Here is an 18,769-nt window from a genome sequence, read left to right as displayed (position 1 = left end):
TGACATTTTTTGAACACTTAGTGTGCCAACCACTGTTTTTTGATCATCACAACAACCCCAAAGGATAGGTATTAACCTTATTTTACTGCTGAGGAAACAGACTAGGAGAGCCAGTAACTTCCCAAGGAAATTAAGCCATAGTCAATAGCAGAGCTAGATGCTGAACCCAGTTCACAGCCCTGACCCTATCCACATCCCCACACCAGATGTTCAGAGTGCTTCAGCCTCCCCAGGGAGACCTGACTTCCAGTCCTGACTGTGCCCCAGACTTGCTATGTGACCTCAAGCAAGTCATGTTATCTCTCTGGGTGCAGTTTATCATTCATACTTAATATATCCAAGCTTTCTTACAGCAGACAGTGTAAGATTCTTCCAAACACTGCCCTCAAGATTCTGCCAAATCCAGGTCCCAGATCTGGCCTGGGAGATACCTGGAGGGAAACCACAAATACATCCTCAGAATCTCCAGGGCCAGAATTTCTGAGTCCTCTTTCAATAGAGGAGGGCTGCTAGGTGGGGCTTTGAGAGCTGTGTACTTGGCCAGCAAGAGCAAGTCCATAGGTTCATGCTTTGGTGAGTATACCCTTCCCCAGCCTCATATGAAAGCCTTAAGGACTTAACCCTAGCAACTAAGGGAAGAAGCCAGGAAATAATACCCAGAGCCTCCCTGGGAGAGGGGGTAGTGGCACTGTGTTCCTTAAAGTGATGTCCTCAAAGTGTCATTCATGCAACTCTGAGCCTCTACCAGTCAGTCACTTCCTGCTAACCTCTATCCTGTCAAGCTCCTTGCTGACAAACTAAATAATCCCTACCAAACCTCTCCTGGCCCACTACTTGTTTGCTCTAAAACCTTGTGGCTCGCAAAGTCCCACACTCCTAACGGCATTCATGGCCCTCCATGATCCAGGCCCAGGTCTCTCCAGGAAGATGTTCCCTCCTTTTCCATGCACCTGTTGCTAAAGTCAAACTCTTCATTGTCCAACATTCTTAACCTCACAATTTAGTTTAAACTCTTTCCTCTGCCTGGAATGCCCTCTTCATGACTTTCTGAAATCTACATCTTTCCTATCTTCAAGACTCTCCTTACCTCTCCTTCTCCTAAGATAGCTTTCTTTGCCCTATCAAAGGGCTATTTTGATGAACAGTCATTTATTTATTCATTCAATAAACAGTAAATTGCTGAGTGCAGTGGTGTACCTATAATCCTAGCTACTCAGGAGGCTAAGGCAGGTGGATCAATAGAGCCCAGAACTTTGGGGACATCCTGGGCAGCATAGCAAGACAATTTCTTAATTAAAAAAAAAAACAAGTAATGATGACTGTGTATTACCTTCCTGAATGGACAGTTGGCATCCCAAGGGCAGCGTCCAAACTGTAGTGGGTCTGGCATAGGACAGATTTTAATCAAAGGCTCAATAGTTGTAGTCTAAAGCTCAAAAAGGGTAACTGGCATAGAAGTTCACACCTGGACCCTCTTTCCTAGTACAGGCAAAGTTCTGTTGAGAACAGCGTTCTAGTTCCTGAAAGCCCAGAGAAAAAGGCTCTTAGCACACATTCTTGTGCCCTAGATGACCTGGATTCTCCCCCCAACATTATCTGAACCCTATATCCAGGCTGTGGATTCAGATCCTAGTCCAGTGACCCTGGCCCCAGGGAACAGGCCTAGTATTTTGGGATCCTTGTTTGGCCTGAAGGCTATAAAAAAAGGCAGCAGACATCATGCTGGGGGTAATCCTGGAGTTTCATTTCCAATCAGACATAACATGTCTATATACATGGACATCCATGCATACACAGGAAGGCGTCCATGTATAAATACAAATGTGCACATGAGTTTACACCCATGGTGTTAACAGCTACCCACATCCATCTAACCCTGGCCTAGAAGTGAGCACCTGACCAATTTTATGGGCTCCAGGATTAGAGGTGAAGAGGCCACCCTTCCATTTCTACTTAGGCCTTAGGCTTGCCCTCACTGTGCTCTTAGGACTTCCAACTGGCTTGGGGCCCCCACTTCAAAGGGCAGAGATGTGTCAGCCTGGGTGTGTCCCTCACAGGACCCTGCATGTACTTACAGGTATGAGCCAGTCTGTGTGCCTGGCTGGAGAACTTGCTCACCACTCCCCGCCTTTCCTTCCCCTCCATCTTTGCCTTAAGATAGAGGGTGAGGCTGAGAGGAAGCCCTCTGATGTACATAATATATTCTTCCTATTTTCTGGTAAAGAAATTGAGGCAAAGAGGGGAAACATGTTTGTTGTGAGCAGGGACTCATGATGTAATCCAAACTGGCTTCAAACTTGCTATATAGTTTAAGCTAGACTTGAACTCTCCATCCCTGCCTCAACATCCTGAGTGCTGAGATCAGGTGTGAGCCACCATGCTCAGCCAAAAAAAAAAATTTTGAGACAGTGTTTCATTATTTTGCCCAGGCTGGCCTCAAACTTTTGGGCTCAAGTGATCTTCCTACCTCAGCCTTTCGAGGAGCGTGGGACTATAGGTACTAACCACTGTTCCTGGCACAAGGGGAAAAATTTATCTGATAAAGCCAGTCAGGGTAGACAATCCCCAAACTCCCCCAGCAGTTGAAACTATACCTTAACAAGAGGCCATAGTCCAAGAAAATCTACTTAAAAATCTTAGTCATTCAATGTAGAGATGTCTGAATTTAAGGGTAAATGTAGTGTATGTGTGTACATCTTGAAAAAGACCCTGAACTGATTGTTAGTAAATCCACATTTCAGACCTACTTAAGTCCTAGGCTTGCCGCCTAACCCTGGGCAAGTCACTTCCTTTCTCTAAGCCTTAGTTTCTCTATCTGGACAATAGCTGGCTCCAGACTCCCATAGCAGTACCTCCCAATGTAAACCTCCAAGCATCCAGGTTTGTCTGTGTGAACTGTGCTTGATGTCCCTGTCAGTGAGGAGGTGATGATCAGGACAAGATTCATTTCAAAGAGAGGAGGAAGGCAGTAATCCTAGCTACTCAGGAGGCAGAGATCAGGAGGAACTCAGTTCAAAGCCAGTCCTGGCAAATAGTTCTCAAGACCCTATCTCAAAAAAAAAAAACATCACAAAAAAAGGGAGTGGCTCAAGGTGTAAGCCCTAAGGAAGGGGGATAAAGGATGAGGGGGTGAATTCAAGTTATGATATATTTTATATATTGTAAGAACTTTTGTAAATGCCACAATGTACCCCCAACCCAGCATAACAATAAAAAAGAGGAAAAAAAAGTAAATTTTAAAAATCAAATCTGATATATATATATATATATATATATATATATATATCCTGAGTTGAAACCATAGTACATCAAAAACAGAGAGAGCAAAAGAGAGAGAGAGAGAGAGAAACACCGGGTTTCCCTCAAGCTACTAGGTGGGGCTTTGAGAGCTGTGTACTTGGCCAGCAAGAGCAAGTCCATAGGTTCATGCTCTGGTAAGTATACCCTTCCCCAGCCTCATATGAAAGCCTTAAGGACTTAACCCTAGCAACTAAGGGAAGAAACCAGGAAATAATACCCAGAGGCTCCCTGGGAGAGGGGGTAGTGGCACTGTGTTCCTTAAAGTGAAACCGTATCTAAAGCAAAAAGGGCTAGAGGCATACTCAAGTGGCAGAGTGCTTGTATAGCAAGCTAGAAGCCCTGAATTCAACCCCCAATACCACCAAAAAAAAACAACAAGAAAACCCCACAGAACAAAAGGATATAGGTTTCCCTTTCACTTCTACCCCCAGCACCTTCCAAGCAACTCCCACTCCCTAGGGGAGACTGTTGATGCCAATTCTTTGTGTGAACTGGCAGAAATAGTCTCTGTATATACAAACAGGTATATACGTGTGTGTGTGTGTGTGTATATATATATATATATATACATATATATATACACAAATGATTCCTCTTTTTCAACACAAAAGATAGTATACTATGCATACTTTTCTGAAATTTCCATTTTTTTTGTGGTACTGGGATTTGAACTCAGGACCTATACCTTGAGCCACTCCACTAGCCCTTTTTTTTGTGTGTGATGGGTTTTTTTTGCCATAGAGTCTTTTGAACTATTTGTCTGGGCTAGCTTGGAATAGTGATCCTCCTGATCTCTGCCTCCTGAGCAGCTAGGATTATAGACGTGAGCCAATCCACCAGCCCTTTTTTTGTGTGATGGGCTTTTTCGAATTAGAGTCTTTTGAACTATCTGCCTGGACTGGCTTTGAGTAGTGATCCTCCTAATCTCTGCCTCCTGAATAGCTAGGATTATAAATGTGAGCCACCGGTGCCTGGCTGAAATTTCCTTTTTTTAAACTTAATAATGGGGGGTGGGGGCAGGAGGGAGAAATGACCCAAACAATGTATGCACGTGTGAATAAATGAATAAAAAAAAAAACTTAATAATGATAAAACTTGAATATGGTTCCTAATTGTACTCATACCTCTGCCTCATTCTTTGATAGCTACATAGTATTTCACAGTGTCATAGTAAAGATGTATTCATGTTTTTCAACCAGACCCCTATAGCTAAAGAGTTTGTTTTCAACAATTTGCTTTTTATACTGTAGTTCTTCAATGTAGCATTGAATGTACTAAGCCTGATCCATGTGGAACCATGGGATTTGTTAGGTTATGGAGAGTGCTTAGGCTTAGTGGTATCTTTGTGAGATTCGGATCCATTGTCCGGATCAAGCTCTTCCCCTACGTTTTTCCCTGGTTTCTAGTATGTTTTTTTGTTTTATTCTGTTTTTGGTGGTACTGGGGCTTGAACTCAGGGCCTCATGCTTACTAGGCTGGCACTCTGCCACTTGAGCCATTTCACCAGCACACTTTGCCTTGTTTCTATCCCCCTTGCCCTCTGGGCCCAGAATGGCAGCCTCAGCCCTTTACCATGGCCTGTTTTCTGAGGTTCTCAGAAAAGAGGTCCTACTCCACAAAAATCCTCGTGGTCTGACTCCCTTGATTCCAACTAAGAGTTCATTGCCAGGAATTTTGGGGAGAAAAGCCAGGGACAAAGATTCTGAATAGTGTGCAAATATTGATTTCAATTCTTAGACCTGCCTAGTGCCTCCCTGCTTATTATTCATCTGCTTGTCTGGTTCTCTGAATTCTTCTATCCCTTCCTGTGAGAGGAATTCACTGGATCTATTCTAGCCAGTACTTTTTTTAAGGGTTTCTCACTTGACTGGGCAGGCACTCTACCACTTAAGCCATGCCTCCAGCCCACATTAGATTTATTCTAAACTCCTAGGGGCAGGATTTTACCTGTGAGTCTTTAAAAAAATGTACCTTCATGAGCTGGTGGAGTGGCCCAACTGGTAAGAATGCCTGCCTAGCAAGTGTGAGGTCCTAAGTTCAAACCACAATGTCGCCAAAAAAAAAAAAAAAAAAAGTACCTTCATAGCCGGGGGCCAGTGGCTCATACTTGTAATCCTAGCTACTTGAAAGGCAAAAATCAGGAGGATCATGGTTCAAAGCCAACCCTGGGCAAATATTTTATGAGACCTTATCTCAAAAAAACCCAACACAAAGCAAGGATGGTGAAGTGGCTCACAGTGGTAGAATGTCTGCTTAACAAGTCTGAGGCCCTGTGTTCAAGCTCCAGTGCCGCCAGAAAAAGAAAAAGAAATCTTTCCATCTGGAATTGCATGGAAAGGTTATTTAGATATCTAGTTCCCTACATTTACAGAGATACAGTAAAGCCTGGAAGAGGGGAAATAGGTTGTCTGGAGTCACAGATTGAGTAAAAGAGACAGGACAAAACACGGGGGTTCTACCTCCAGTTCTTACCTCTCTATCATCTCTTCCTAAAAAGTTCAAACTCAAAATCTAGTATATAAAGCTAGCAGAATTGTGGTATACTCATGTAATGGACTACTACTCAGCAGTAAAAAGGAAGGACCTTCTACATGCCTGCAACAAATATGGATGAATCTCAAAACATTATGCTGAGCAGATGAAGACAGACACAAAGATTACACACCATATGATGGCATTTATATGAAATACAGAACAGGCAAAAGAATACATACTGACAGAAAACAGATCAAGAGTTGCTAGGGGATGGGAAGAAGGACAAAGGGCAATGAGGACCGGGAAGGGTAATGCACATCTGTAATCCCAACAGATTACAGAGGTAAGGCAGGAGACTTGCAAGTTTGAGGCTAACCTGAGCTACATAGCGAGACTCTCTCTCAAAGAAAGCTAGTGACTAATTTTTCTTTGTTAACAACTTTCAAAGTTTTTTAGTTCTTCCTTTAAAATAGTAATTTTCAACTGGGGGAGTGACTCAAATAGAAGAGCACTTGCCTGGCATGTGTGAGGCCCTGAGTTGGAGCCCCAGCAATTCAATCAATGAATAAAGTATTGTTACAAGTAATAATAATCATAGCTAGTATTTATTGCCTTCTACATTTCAGGAGGTGTTCTAAAGGCTTTTCATGTAATATCTCATTACAGCCTCTGCATTATCTTATCTGAAAGCTATTCTTATTATCCCCATCTTGCAGATTTGGAAACTGAGGCACAGGGAGCTTAAGTTAACTGTTCAATTACAGACAACTGCTAAGAGAGAGCCTGGGCTATAAGTCTTGGTAACCTGGCTCCAGAGTCCATAATCTTATGCACTATATGGCATTGCCTATTAAAATGGCAAGAGTGAGAGCAAAGTCTTTGTCTTGAGGTCCCTTCACAGGTGCCAGAAAATCCACCATTATTATATTCCCTCTTTGGATGCCTCCTAAGTTACAACTAATCAAGAGGGGGAATGCTGAATTCCTACACATCTAGTCAACTCTTTCTTTTTTTCTTTCTTTTTTTTTTTTTCAGTACTGGAGTTTGAACTCAGGGTCTACACCTTGAACCATTCCACCAGCCCTTTCTTGTGATGAGTTTTTTTGAGATAGGGTTTCACAAATTATTTGCCTGGGCTGGCTTTGAACCATGATCCTCCTGATCTCTGTCTCCTGAGTAGTTAGGATTACAGGTATGAGCCACCAGCACCCAGCTCTTCAACTGAGTTTTTCAGATGCCTTCCCCACTAAATGGACTCAGAGAGAAATGTGCAGTGGGGGTGGGGCAGGGAAAAGAGTGATGGGGAAGAACAAAGAGGTCAAACCAAATGTTCCATTTCTCTGTTGTCTGGCTTTACCCAACCTTCCATAGATAGGCCCTCTGGAAATACAACCCTATAGTCAATTGGCTGTGGTTCTCAGCCCAGAACACTGGTGACAGGGAGCCAAGTGGGTGAGAGGTGACAGGAGAGGTTGTTGGGAATGATGTTGGTAATAGCCCAGGTGTCTCTTTCTGCACCAGGCTGTCCTTGAGGAAGGCAGATGGGACAAATGGCATGACATGAATCCACCTCAGAAGGAAGAGAGTCAGCCTCACTCTTTGGATTCTTTTCTATCCACTGAGTCTTTTTTTAAAAATTAGTATGGATTTTAAGCAATGCAGCAATTTATAAAAATATTGTACACAATATTATATAACTTAAAAAATTATAAACTTAAAATGCAAACAATCAAGATAAAGTCAAGGTCAATTTTGTCTGCCCGTCCTCCAATCCCAGAGAGCTTCTGCTACTGCCAACAATTTGGAGTGAATTCTTTCCCTTTTATATACAACATGTATACATGCATACAGGGTGTGTTATGTTTTGTTGGGGTTGTTTGGCTTCTAGTTTAAGAATTTAAGATTTTTAAGTTTTAATTATAAGGACATAGTTAAAAAATCCCAAAGGATCAGTAGGGAATACAGTGAAAGACAGGTGTCCATCCTTCCCCTGTTCCCAACCATGGGTCTCCTTCCTAGAGGCAACCACCAATTTTAGTTTCTCGTAATTGCTTTCAGGGGAATTCTATGCATTTAAAATCCCACGCATATATACATATACATATACATATTTTTCGTACATATAGAAACACTGTTCTGCACTTCACACTTGTTATTTTTTTGTGTCATATACTATTGTAGTCAGGGCTGGCCTCAAACTCATGATCCTCCTGTCTCAGCCTCCTGAGTACTAGGATTACAGGCCTGTGCCACCACACCCAGCTTTACTTCACATTGTATCATGAAGACCCTTATCAGTCTCATTTTATGTCATGCATACACAGTATCTCATCATATGGATGCACTATATCAAGTTCTCTATGGAAAGGGAGGTTGCATCCAGTATTTTGTTACTACAAACACTGTGCTTCATATTTATACCCACATTTCTATATCTTACTTGTAAGATAAATATCTATTAGTGTGGATTATTCAGTTAAGGTTACTTAAAAAGTTTAATACAAACCCCAGTACCACCTTCCCAAAAGTTAAATACATTACCAAGTAGCCTCCAAGATGTACTAACTTATATTGCTTATAAATTTATTTATTTTTACATAAATACATAATATTATAGATTCTATCACACAAACTCACATTTTTCACTCAGCCATATGTCTTGGGAGTTCCACCTATGTCAATACACATAGATCTATCTCATTAGAAAGAGGAAAATCAGCTACTCAGTAGTTGGAGATTGGGAGAATCACAGTTTGAGGCCAGCAAGAAGGAGTTGGGGCCAATCTCATTTCAACCAGTAAAACTGGGTGTGGTGGTGAGCACCTGTTATCCCAGCTATGTGGAAGGATTGAGGTCCAGGCCACCAGGGCAAAAACTAGAGACTATTCCAAAAATAACTGAAGCAAAAAGGACTGGGGGCATGGCCTGTGGTAGAATGCTTCTCTAGCAAGTTCAAGGCCCAATACCATTAAAAAAAAATAAAAACAAAAACCAAAAACAAACAAATAAAAAACCTGTCTTATAGTTTTCCACCATACAGCTATAGAGAATTTATTTAGTTAATCATTTATTGATGGATATTTGGGTGGTTTTCAGTGTTTTATCACAAACAATGCTGCAGTGACTATCTTTGTTCAGAATAGATTCAAAGATGAGAATTGCAAGACCAACTGACATACGCATTTCAAATTTAATTCTACCAAATCACTCTTCTTTTAAAATACTGTGCCACTTTAGACATCTGTCCAAAGTGTGCATGAGCGCCTCAGGTTTGTATCCAGACCCAGTTGGTGTGCCTCCTTCTGAGACTGTGCTCAGTCTCAGTTATTCAAAGCACTGAGCCTCATGCTGTAGAATCTGAGTGGACAAGCTGAGAGCTGGGAAGGATGCATACAGATGAGGGGCAAGCTGTATCCCATTAGTCAAGGGGTCACTCAGGTAACATAACCCTCTCTAAAGCCAGAAGACAACCTGGGAGAAAGTGAGCTCCCCAGAAGTTTTCAAACTGAGACTCGGTATTAATAAAAACAATGAACATTTAATTTACTCTGGGCCAGATCTTGGGTCTGGTGTCTTGTCCTAGAGATGAGTCAGCCTCAGTCTCTGCCCTGCCAGAGCTACATACTCATGGAGAAAATAGACAAGTAAACAGACAGTGACGATTAAAGTACTGATTTGAACTTCCTTTTCTGACAATATCAGGAACTTCCTGCCACATAACACATGGAAATGCTGGAAACAAAAACAACTATCTTTTTAAATGCATGATTAACCTGTAGCAACTTGGGTTTTAACAGACATTTGAAGAGATGAAGTTTTGGGTGTATGTAAAGTTAGGGGTTAAAACTAAGACCCTTGATAAATCTGGGAGCTTTGAAAAGCTAAGGCATGAAAAGTTTATCTGAATCTTGGCAGAATGCCCTGTGACCCTCCCAGAACACAAGAGGACAAGAGGCTTGTCAGACAAAAAGACCTTCTCCAGCTTGCCTCCTATCTCTCTTGGAGACAAGAGACCGTTTTACTGCTTTTCAGGTTCTGATGAGCCATAGGGTTTTCTTCTTCCTCCAGCACAGTCACAGAATATGAAACTTCTTAGCTGTTGTCTTGAACTGGCTTCTGGGCAACAGAATACCTGACAACTCTCCTTGTAATTGTGTGGCACTTTTTATTTCAGTGCCAATCTTTTTTGGTGTCACAAGGGCCTGGCTTGTTTTTGCTGGCTATTTAAGTAAGGAACTGTTTAATCAACATGGCTCATTGTATCTTTCCTATAGAGTCAGCCAGCCTTGCCTTGGCTTATATGTTTAAGCTTAATCAGTGGCTGCTAGCTGCTTCCGGAGCTGGATGCTTATTCCAGGGGAAAAAAAACCCATTTCCCTGAATGGTTCAATTCGCAAATCCCAGAATTGAGTTTTGTTGGATCTGATTGGACTGATAAGGGTTATATGCTCAACCAGTTAAGATGGGAATTGGCAGGTGTTGGTAGTCATTTAAGGAGGGTCAATCCCACTCAAATCATGTGGCTGAGAGATTCAAGGTCTTGTTAGGAAAGGAGGAATGGGAAATGGATACTTGAAATCAACAAGCAAAACCATCTATACATTTCATTTCCCAGAGGAGGGAAGTATGCACACATTTGGGACAAGGGCACTAGGGGCTTGTGGCTCCTGGAGAGGGACAGGGGCTCCAAAAGAGGAAGATGGGGATGGGGGAACAAATTTATAGCTTTGGGTTTTGGACCTAGTTTACATCTTGGTCTTGTTTTACTAACAGAATGGCTTATGCAATTGTAGGTATTTGTGGGTAGGAAACAGGAAGGAAATTGGTAGAGCTGGGGGCATTGGGTCCTAGAAACGTGTCCTCAGGATAGTATGTAAGTCCAGATTCCTGGTTCCTTTTGGATCCTTCTAACACTTGGATAGAGGGTTGTAGAGGAAGCTGGTTGTGGACGCCCCCCCTCCCTCCTCCCCCCCCTTCTCCCCCCCCTCCTCAGTGAGTCTCACCAGAAACCCCAGCCCAGGAACAGAAAGCTGCTAGTATAGAAGACCAATGGTAAGACCCTGGTGTCTGGGCCCAGTGCCACCACTGACTTGCTGCATTATCCTGAGTCTGGCACTGTTCCTCTATGGGCCTTAGTTTCTCAATCTGTTCAGCTGACTAAATCAGGGTTCTCCCTACTTTTTCAATCTCAAGGATGCTTTTGATCATTTTTCTCTACATATTACTGCTTTCTCCCCCCAGTTGTTATGGTTTATTTAAAAGTTTTATATAGTTGTTTCCTGCTGAAAATCTGTATGGTCACCATAGATCAAGTCATTGCTGTGTCTTTTTTTTTTTTTGAGACACTCTCACTACGTAGCCCAGGTTGACCCTGAACTTTCAATCCTCCTGCCTCAGCCACATGAGTGCTGGGACTACAGATGTGCTCTACCACACCTGTATTATTGCTATATCTTTAATTCTCTGTCTTTATAGAAACCCTTTTTTTTTTTAAATTCCAGATCCCTCATCAAGAAAAGCAACCCTGACTTTTGTTTTCACACAGTTCTAAAGTTTCTTTTTTTTTTCCTCTTTCCCTCCTCTCCCCCCTCCCTCTCTTTCTTCCTTCCATTCTTTTTTGGAATGGGATCTATTTTGCCCAGCCTTACTTTGAACTCCTGAGCTCAAGCAATCCTCCTGCCTCACCATCCTGAATAACTGGGACTATAGATGTATACCACTAAGCCCACCTTATTCTTGTGTTTCTTCTGCTGATTTTCTCAAGTTCTTTCCTTCTTATCCAGCCTTATCTGTCAGCCTTATCTGTATTTGGGTTGATTTGTCTTTGTATAATTCAGAGATTTGTACATTTTATCAAAGCTTGTTTTGGTACTACCAAAGTGGGTTCAAATCTGAAGACAAAGCTAATATCTAGTGTGTTCTTATAAATTTCTATTTGTCTTTCTCAAATTTCTGACTAGGTACTATTGCCTTCTAAGGGTAAAAGACATATATGATCATATATGGACTTTAGGTCTAGTTTATATCTTGGTATTATTTTCCTAATGGGGTGGCTTTTGCAACAGTTAGAGTGTCATAGACTCCTTACCTAGCTAGTTAATTGTGTCATTCATAATGGTGGCTGGTCATCAAGCAGCTGGGGGCATGGGGAAGTCTCCAGTTGTGTGTTTAAAGACTTAGTATACTCATCAGTCTGAAACTGTTGCTCTAACTATCTTTCCAATTTGTACTGAGATTCTCAGAAAACTTAAAGACACAGGTTTGGGAGCCAGTGACAAGATATGGGGGAATATAGGGAACAATTTATCAATGCTACCTCCATAATATCTCTTCAATCCACCCACTTATTTCCTTCTTCATTGGTACTACCATAGTCCTAGCTACCATCTCCTTTCACCTGGTTGATGTGGCAAATTCCTTACTGGTCTCTCTGCTGCCACCCTTGCTCCCACCAATCTTTTCTTTAGCCAGAAGGTTGTTTTAAAAATCTAAATCATGGGTTGGGGGCATAGCTTAAGTGGCAAAGTGCTTGCCTACCTTGCATAAGGGCTTGGGTTCAATACTCAGCACCATGCGTAAAAAAATTCCCACTCAATCATGGTCATGTTTCAGCTATACCTGAAACCCTTCTGTAGATTTCTCTGTTTTTTAAATAAGAATTCAACTTACCATCATGGCTTACAAAAGCTATCTGACTTTTGCCTACTTCTTCAGTCTCACCTCTTGCTCACATCACTTCAATTACATTGATCTCCCTCATAGTAAACTCATTGTAATCTCAGTCCTCTCCTCCCTATATACACAATTGTCAACTCTTTACATAAATGATTCCTTATCCTTTAGACATCTGCTTAAATATTTCTTCCCCAAATAGGCCTTCCTTTACCCCAATCTGTAATAGGTCCTCCATTATTCATTATTCTTGTTCCTTGTCTGTGGCCCATATAGGTCTAATCACAAACCCTAATTGTTTTATTAGTCTGCTTACTCTATTTAGTGTGACTCCCTGCTAGACTATAAATTCCAATATGAAAGCCACTGTGTCTCTCATTATTAGTGGGTATTTGCCTTTTTTTATTGTCCAATCTGGCATAAAACACCCTTTTGCCTTCACTGAATTGACTTCACCCATTGCCTTCTCAGTGTGCAAGCACGATAAATTCACCATGTACTTTCTCATAGATTCTCTTCTCTTGCTGTCCTATACATAGCCAAGAGGCAGGTACAGGACTTAATCTCAACCAATATCACTGACTCTTGAAAGACATGATATTAGTGGAGTGGCTCTAGTGGTAGAGCGCCTGCCTTGCAAGCACAAGGCCTTGAGTTCAAACCCCAGTGCCACCAAAAAAAAAAAAAAAAAAAGAATTAATAGGTAATAGTTTTTAGCTGGGCACCAGTGGCTCATGCCTGTAATCCTAGCTACTCAGGAGGCAGAGATCAGGAGGATCGTGGTTCAAAGCCAGGTCAGGCAAATAGTTTGTGAGACCCTACTCAAGGTGTAGGCCCTGAGTTCAAACCCCCAGTACTGCCAAAAAAGAAAGAAAGAAAGAAAGACATGATGCAGTGTGATTAAAAGCTAGTTGAAGTTTACTCATTCTAGCAGTGGAATACTTAACCTGATAGGTAGGTGGTTCTGCTAATCAGGGTCTGTGCTGTTGCCGACCTGAGTCCCATTTCAAGTCTGGTTCCCTATCCTACTCTTTGATTCTGTGAGTTTCCTAACAGCATTCTAATTAAATTCCTTTGTGTTAAAGATAGTTGGAACCAGTTTGCTATTTGGAATTCAGGGACTAAACTGGATAGATCGTATCTCCACAGTCTAGCACAGGATCTGGCAAGGATAGGTGTCAAGTAAGGTGTGTATGGCTTAAAGCTGTTTACTTAATGTTCTAGGTCGTTGGTTTCTACCTCTCTAGGTAACCCACCTATTATGTGGGTTGGTTTCTTAGCTTGCTTAATCCCTCCTTTATATTCTCTACCCTTCCTCCTCAACAACAACAAAATAACCCAACCCAACTCAACCCAACCCAAATTCCTCTCATTTTCTCAGGCACAGCAGCTCAATCACAGATGACTTTACACACAGATCCTAGTTCCGCCACCTGCCATATGACCTTAGACAAATTACTAAGCCTCTTTGTGTCTCAGTTTCCTCATGTGCATGTGGTGGTGGGGAAATAATAGTACTTGTAATAGTGCATATAAACGTAAAGCATCCAATTACGATTCTCACCTTTTTTGTTAAGTAAGCTACTGGATAACTAACTCTTCAGGGTTGTTTTGTTCAAGGTATAACTTCTGAGTCAACATCAGAACTACCTGGATAGAGAAAGAATGCAGGTTCCTAGAAATAGTGAGTCACAGTTTCTAAGACAGAACTAGGAAGTTTACATTTAAAAAATACCATCTCCTGAGTGATTCTGATACACCGTTTTTAAAAAAGATATTGAGATACAATACGCATGTCATAAAATACACTCATTTGAGGCATATAATCTGGTGGTTTTTTAATAGAAAGATTAGTATAAGCATTGCCACAGTCTACTTTTAGAACATTTTCATCACTTGAAAAAGAAACTTTGAGCCAGGTGCCAGTGCCTCACACCTATAAACCTAGCTACTGAAGAGGCAGGGATCAGGAAGACCAAGGTTCGAAGCCAGCCAGGGCAATTGAATTCGTGAGACCCTATCTCAAAAATACCTAATACAAAAAAGGGCTGATGGAGTGGCTGAAGGTGTAGGCCCTGAGTTTAAGCCCAGGTACTGCAAACAAAAAAAAAAAAAAGAAAGAAAGAAAGAAAAAAGAAATTCATACCCATTAGCATTCATTTCCCATTTCCTACTTTCCTAACCACTCCCAGCTGAAGCAACCACCAATCTACTTTCTGCTTTTGTAGGATCTATCTATTCTGGATATTTTACATAAATAGAATTATATAACATACAATCTTTTGTGGCTGGTTTATTTCACCTAGTATAAGGTTTTTCTCTTTTTCTTTTCTTTTTTTTTTTTCCTGTGGTACTGGAGTTTGAACTTAGGGTCTACACTTTGAGCCACTCCACCAGCTCTTTTTTGTGTTAAGTATTTTGAGAACTATTTGCCCTGGCGGATTTTGAACAGCGATCCTTATTGCAATTTGCATTTCCCTAATAACTAATAATGTGCTCGTTGGCCATTTGTGCATCTTCTTTGCTGATAATCTATTCAAATCCTTTTGCTCATTTAGGTATTCGTCTTTTATTACTGTCTTTTTATATTTGTGTTGTAAGAATTCTTTATATATTTTGAATAATTCCTTATACATGATTTGCTGATATTTTCTCCCATTACATAGGTTATCTTTTTTGCCCCAATAGTAGAGAAATTTGGTATCTTTTATTTCTTGGTGGTATCCATTGGAACACAAAAACTTTTAATGTTGATGAGGTCCAATTTATTTATTTCTCCTTTTGTTGCTTGTGCATTTGGTGTTGTAGCTAAGAAACCATTGCTTCACTCTGGGTCATATTTACTTCTGTTTTCTTCTAGCAGTTTTATAGTTTTAAATTGTATTTCAGTCTCCTTTAAAAAAAAAGATTGAGATACAATATACTCATGTTTGAGAACTACTTTTTTTTTTAAACTCAGGGCCTACACCTTGAGCAACTCCACCAGCCCTTTTTTTTTGTGATGGGTTTTTTTGAGAGAGGGTCCCTTTCGAACTGTTTGCCCAGGCTGGTTTCAAATCATGATCCTCCTGATCTCTGCCTCCTGAGTAGCTAGGATTACAGGTGTGAGCCACTGGTACTCGGCTAGAACCACTGGATGATGTAAATAATACAACAGCTATCTAATGTATATTGAACACTGAGTATGTACTAAACAATTTACATTGCACAATCCTGCTCTGTCTTCACAAGGATGATGTTACAATCACCCCCACTCTTCATGATACAATACATGTATCTTCTCCTTTTATGTAAAAGGAGATACCAACATCTTTAGGAAGGAAGGTATGCTTTCTAAATAAGCTTATGTATGTTAAGAGTAGAGCACAATGCTTGGCACAGAGAAGAGTCTCAAAGAATGTGCCCTCTATTCCTTCATGACTGCCCCTCTGAAAGGAGGTCTTGTTCTCCCATTAGTCTAAGAAGTTATCAGCCTGGGGCTGATTTTTTGCATCCTCCTAGAATCCTACTCCCCTTTTATCTTTTCTCATCATTTTATTTTTTCTTATAATTTTACTTTTACTTATGTCATTTTGTTTTTGGTGGTACTAGGGTTTGAACTTAGGGCCTAGTACTTGCTAGGCAGGTTCTGTACCACTTGAGCCACACCCACAGCCCTTTTATGCTTTAGTTATTTTTCAGGGAAGAGCTCAAGTTTTTGCCCATGGGGGCTGGCCTCCCACAGATCTGGGACCACAGCCCCCCCACCCCCCGCCGCCATTTTCCTATCTTTTTTGCTCCTGCTGGCCTCTAACTGCAATCTGCCTAATCTCTGCCTCTCAATTAGCTGGGAATTCAGGGATGTGCAACTGTACCAAGCTCCTTATGTTATTCTTGAACTCATATTTTTCATATTTTTGATGGGACTGGGGTTTGAACTCAGGGCTTCACACTTGCAAAGCAGGTGCTTCTACCAGTTGAGCCACACCTCCAGTCCATTCTTATGGAATTCTTAAGACTATCCTATGTCTCCAATACTCTCCAAGTTCTATAAAGGCAGGGGGTGCAATTCTGTCAATAAAATACTCTCCAATCACAAAAAGTAGGAGTGGTGGCGTGCTTATCTGGAAAAAAAAAAATTACAAAAATGTAGGGCTGGTGGAATGCTTATCTCGAAAAAACCGTTACAAAAAAGTAGGGGTGGCGGAGTGGCTCAAAGTGTAGGCCCTCAGTTCAAACGCCAGCACTGCAAAAAAAAAAAAAAAAAAAAAAAAAAAAAATCCAGTGGCTCCTGGATTGCACTTTGAATAAAGTCCGAATTCCTAACCAAGGCCCAAAAGTCTCTTCCTGATTGCCTCCTGTCTTTACTTCCACAACTACTGCTACTGTCTCCACTTGGGCCATTCTGATCCTTTCTGATTCTCAAACACAACATGCTGATGCAGTCTGTTCCCTCTGCTTGGAAGCACTGATTAGTTTCTCACTACTGAGCCCTACATTTTTCAGATGAGCCACAGGCCTCAGAACAGGTTAAACAACTTGTTGAAGGTCGCAAAGCTAATAAATCTCTAACTCTAAAATGTTTCCTTAACCTAATATATAGTGTCTGGCACACAGTGGGCATTCATTAAACAATGGGAGAATAAATAGAAGCATACACAATTAGCACTCTTTAAAAACATAAAAGATAAACATTTTAACATTGAAAACATACACACAAGAGCGAAACGCTCTCTTTAAAACTCGCTCACAATTCCAGCAAGACAACTACTACCGTACTTCCGCTTGTTCCGGTGCGGTTTTACAATTCAACAATATTGGAGAAGGCATTGCCCAACCTTTTGCTACAAGTTTGACACGCCCCGCTATCTGTCGTCCCGCCCATTCCGCCACAAGTCTTCCTGGGAGTCGTAGTCCCGAGCTCGGTTCGCTCCGATGGCAGCCGCGGCGCGTGCTCGACCGCAGGACTACAGGGGGTGGTGCGCAGGTCGCGAGGCTCTTCCGCCTCGCCTTTCCCTCCCCGCCTGCGCGCACGTCCCAGTTATCATGGCGGCTCCCTTGGCCCTGGTGGTGGTGGTGGCCGTGACCGTGCGGGCGGCCTTGTTTCGCTCTAGTCTGGCAGAGTTCATTTCCGAGCGGGTGGAGGTGGTGTCCCCATTAAGCTCTTGGAAGAGAGGTGAGGCCACCGGCTCGAGTAGGCGGTCCGGCCAGGTCCGCGCTGTCCCATTCTCTGTGAATGGGAGACGGGCGGGAGCAGTGACCGCCAGCGCGCGGTTCGAAAGGAACTGACCGGCGCCTGTGGTCCTTGGAGAGCTGAGGGAGGCGCCGTGGAGCTTGGAGGGAGCTGGGAGGTCTGAGGTTTTAAATCCTGAAGTCCAGACCACCTAGGGAGTGGGCGTTTGAGGGGGCGTGTCCCACTCTGCCCAGAGTCCGGGGGCGTGATCCGTGAGAGGCTTGGGATAAGAAGATGGGTGCTGTGGGGGCATGGGATCGCGAGCGGATCCTTGGGATAGCAGAGAGCGCTTGAGGGGAGTCGGGACAAGGGAACCAGCCTAGAGTCAAGCAAGAATAGTGTCTGTGAATGGGCTCTGTGTAGGACTTGCAGTAAAGTTTCCTTGCTATCCTTTTTCTGTAAGTTCTGCATCAGACATTATGCTAGAGCCTACAACGAGACACAGAATTTGGGATGAAAAGGAGGCACAGGCTTGTGGGGGAGACAAACAAGTAGTTATAATAATTTATGAAAAGCGTACTTCCTGTGTACACCAAGTTCTTTCTTTAGTATTCTGGTCGTCCTCCTTTTCTAGTTTCCTGAGGATGGAAGATTTGAACTGGTTTTTTTTTTTTTGGTGGTGGTACTGGGGCTTGAACTCAGGACCTAACGCTTGCTAGGCAAGCACTCTACCGCTTGAGTCGCTCCACCAGCCGTTGAGCTGACGCTTGAAGGACGTAGGATTTTGGAAAAGCGAAGTACCAGGTAGCAGACTTACACTGACTCAAGAAATGTTTAGGAGCTGGGGATGTGACTCAGTGGTAGAACGCTTATCTAACATGCAGGAGGTCCTGGGTTCAATCTCTGACATCGCAAAATTAAATAACAAAACCTGACGCTTGGACTCTACCCCAGACCAAATATTTCTTTGGGGCCTTAGTTAAAACAAAACAAAACAAACAAAAAAGAAAAAAGAAAGTGTTTAAAGATGTGAAATATGCAAAGTAGGAAAGCAAGGAGGTGGGGGATAGGTTGGGACAAGAGTTTGATGATTAAGAAAAAAGCTTGGGTTGGTGGAGTGGCTCACGTGGTAGAGCGCCAGAGCGCCTGCCTAGCAAGGGTGAGGCCCTG

The 18,769-nt window shown here is 42.2% G+C and overlaps 1 protein-coding gene across 3 annotated transcripts in view; it reads left to right on the top strand.

Moving 5' to 3' along the window:
- The first annotated feature begins 17,436 nt into the window (after positions 1–17,436).
- The window catches only part of Pigu (phosphatidylinositol glycan anchor biosynthesis class U), an 82,818-nt gene continuing 81,485 nt past the window's right edge, over positions 17,437–18,769 (top strand). For all 3 annotated transcript variants that reach the window (XM_074074589.1, XM_020162981.2, XM_074074588.1), the window contains exon 1: positions 17,437–17,602. In XM_074074589.1, coding sequence (XP_073930690.1) covers positions 17,473–17,602 — 130 coding nt within the window. In that variant the 5' untranslated portion in view covers positions 17,437–17,472. The remainder of the gene's footprint in view (positions 17,603–18,769) is intronic.

This window comes from Castor canadensis, chromosome 5, assembly GCF_047511655.1.
Source record: "Castor canadensis chromosome 5, mCasCan1.hap1v2, whole genome shotgun sequence".
In the NCBI taxonomy this organism is placed as follows: Eukaryota; Metazoa; Chordata; class Mammalia; order Rodentia; family Castoridae; genus Castor; species Castor canadensis.
This window is presented reverse-complemented; position numbering and strand designations above follow the sequence as displayed.